Below are 1749 nucleotides of genomic sequence, written 5' to 3' on the forward strand. Positions count from 1 at the left end.
CCACATGCAGCACAGAGTCGACCAGCTCTGCGCCTTCTGTGTAGTGCCCCCTGAAGTGATTGTTGCTGCTGATATCAGAATTGGGCCATGTTTATACCTGACACACCCTCCACAGTTTACATCTGTGGCACACACTCAGCGGCGGAGTTGCTTGAATTGACTTTGCAAACTGGCCCTACAGCTTGCTTGGCCCGGGAGGACTGGGCACCAGACTGCGCAGGGTTCTCTGCTCAGTTAGTCGTGCTGCTCCTAAGAGCTCAATTTCCATTCGAGGAATTCTGAGACAGGCCCTACCCTCTCCACGCAGCGGGCCTTTAAAGAGCAGCCTGGGAGTAAGCTCAGCCAGGTGAGGGCACTGCCCAGGTCAGGCTGAGAAGCAGGGTGGGGCTGGCATGCCGCTGGCCTGCACTGCTGTCACCGCCCTGCTTCTTTGTCCCCACAGTCTGAGCTGGAGAAGCCCAGGAGCCGCAAGAAGACTCCGGCTGCCGACGTGGAGGGGAAGCTGGGCGCCGATGACCTGAGCAAGCTGGTGCCCGAGGCCAAGGGCAAAGGCGGGTCTCGCAGCCGTAAGAGGGGCCTGCCGGCCTCCGAGCCAGACGAGTCGCCGTGGCCCGAGGAGAAGCGGCTCAAGGAGGGCCTGCTGGAGAACGAGGATGAGCAGAACAGCCCGCCCAAGAAGGGCCGGCGCGGACGGCCCCCCAAGCCGCCAGGGGGCCTCCCCAAGGAGGAGCCCCCCATAAAGACTTCCAAAAAGGGCAGCAAAAAAAAACCAGGACTCTCCGCAGCCGAGGAGGAGGACGAGGACGACAGGCCCAGTGGGAACGTGGAGCCCAAGTCCAAGAGCAAGCAGCACCGGCCAGCCCGGAGAGCCCAGCACAGGTGAGCCCGGGTGGTGGTGGTGGTGGTGTGTGTATAGCCACTCTCAGCGCCAGAGAACCCAGCACAGGTGCGCTGCGTGTGTGTGTGTGTGTCGCGCACGCACGTGTCGCAGAGGTGTGTGTTCAGCCACGATCCTGGCACATCTCTGCCGGTGAAGTCACTGCGCCGTCAAGCATTGTGTGACGAGATTTATGTGTGTGTGCGTGCATGCTCGCGCATGTGACCCAGCCTGCATCCCATGCCCCCCAGCAGAGCTGAATCCCCTGAAGGCAGTACAGCTGAGTCCACGCCGTCCACACCACAGAAAGGACGCGGGAGGCCATCGAAAACGCCGTCGCAGCCGCCCAGGAACATGTAAGTGGGCGCTGAGGGTGTCAATGTGCTTTACGTTGCTGTATCAGAGCTCCTGCCCCACCAGGAAAGCACGTTTCCACAAGCCGCTTCAGCCTCAGGGAACAAGTGGGTGAATGAATACCACGGAGCGTCTTGTTCCACTCAGGGTGCCGCGGTTGAACTGCTTGGCATCCAGCAACCCCCTACCCCTGCTGTCTCCCTGACAATGGTGGTCTCTGAGACCCACCTGGGCACCTCTGCTCTGACCTGAGGGAGTGGCTGGCCCGGGCCGAGGGTGGGCTTGGGTCTCTGAGATTGGTCGCTGAGGAAGGGGAGGTGCTGGCCCTGTTCAGAGCGCGCAGACAGGGGCCTCTGCATGCACCCCCAGCCCTCTCTCACGCCCCCTGGCAACCTTTATTGAAATAAAACTTAGCCCGCTGGTTCCTTCTTCTTGCTTGTTATGTCCACAACCATCTTGGCGGGTCTCAGGTTCTTGGTGTCGGGGATGTTAGGTTTCTAATCTCATCAACACACGTG

General features: G+C 60.7%; 1 protein-coding gene across 1 annotated transcript in view; it reads left to right on the top strand.

Annotated features, from left to right (window-relative positions):
- The window catches only part of PDS5B (PDS5 cohesin associated factor B), a 79386-nt gene that overhangs the window by 69115 nt on the left and 8522 nt on the right, over positions 1 to 1749 (top strand). Inside the window, exons 28-29 of the mRNA XM_045293997.1 lie at positions 443 to 879; positions 1129 to 1233. Of these exons, the coding sequence (XP_045149932.1) occupies positions 443 to 879; positions 1129 to 1233 (542 nt within the window). The remainder of the gene's footprint in view (positions 1 to 442; positions 880 to 1128; positions 1234 to 1749) is intronic.

This window comes from Echinops telfairi, unplaced genomic scaffold (genome assembly GCF_000313985.2).
Source record: "Echinops telfairi isolate 266 unplaced genomic scaffold, ASM31398v2 ScPeMD7_2565;HRSCAF=3150, whole genome shotgun sequence".
Lineage (NCBI taxonomy): Eukaryota > Metazoa > Chordata > Mammalia > Afrosoricida > Tenrecidae > Echinops > Echinops telfairi.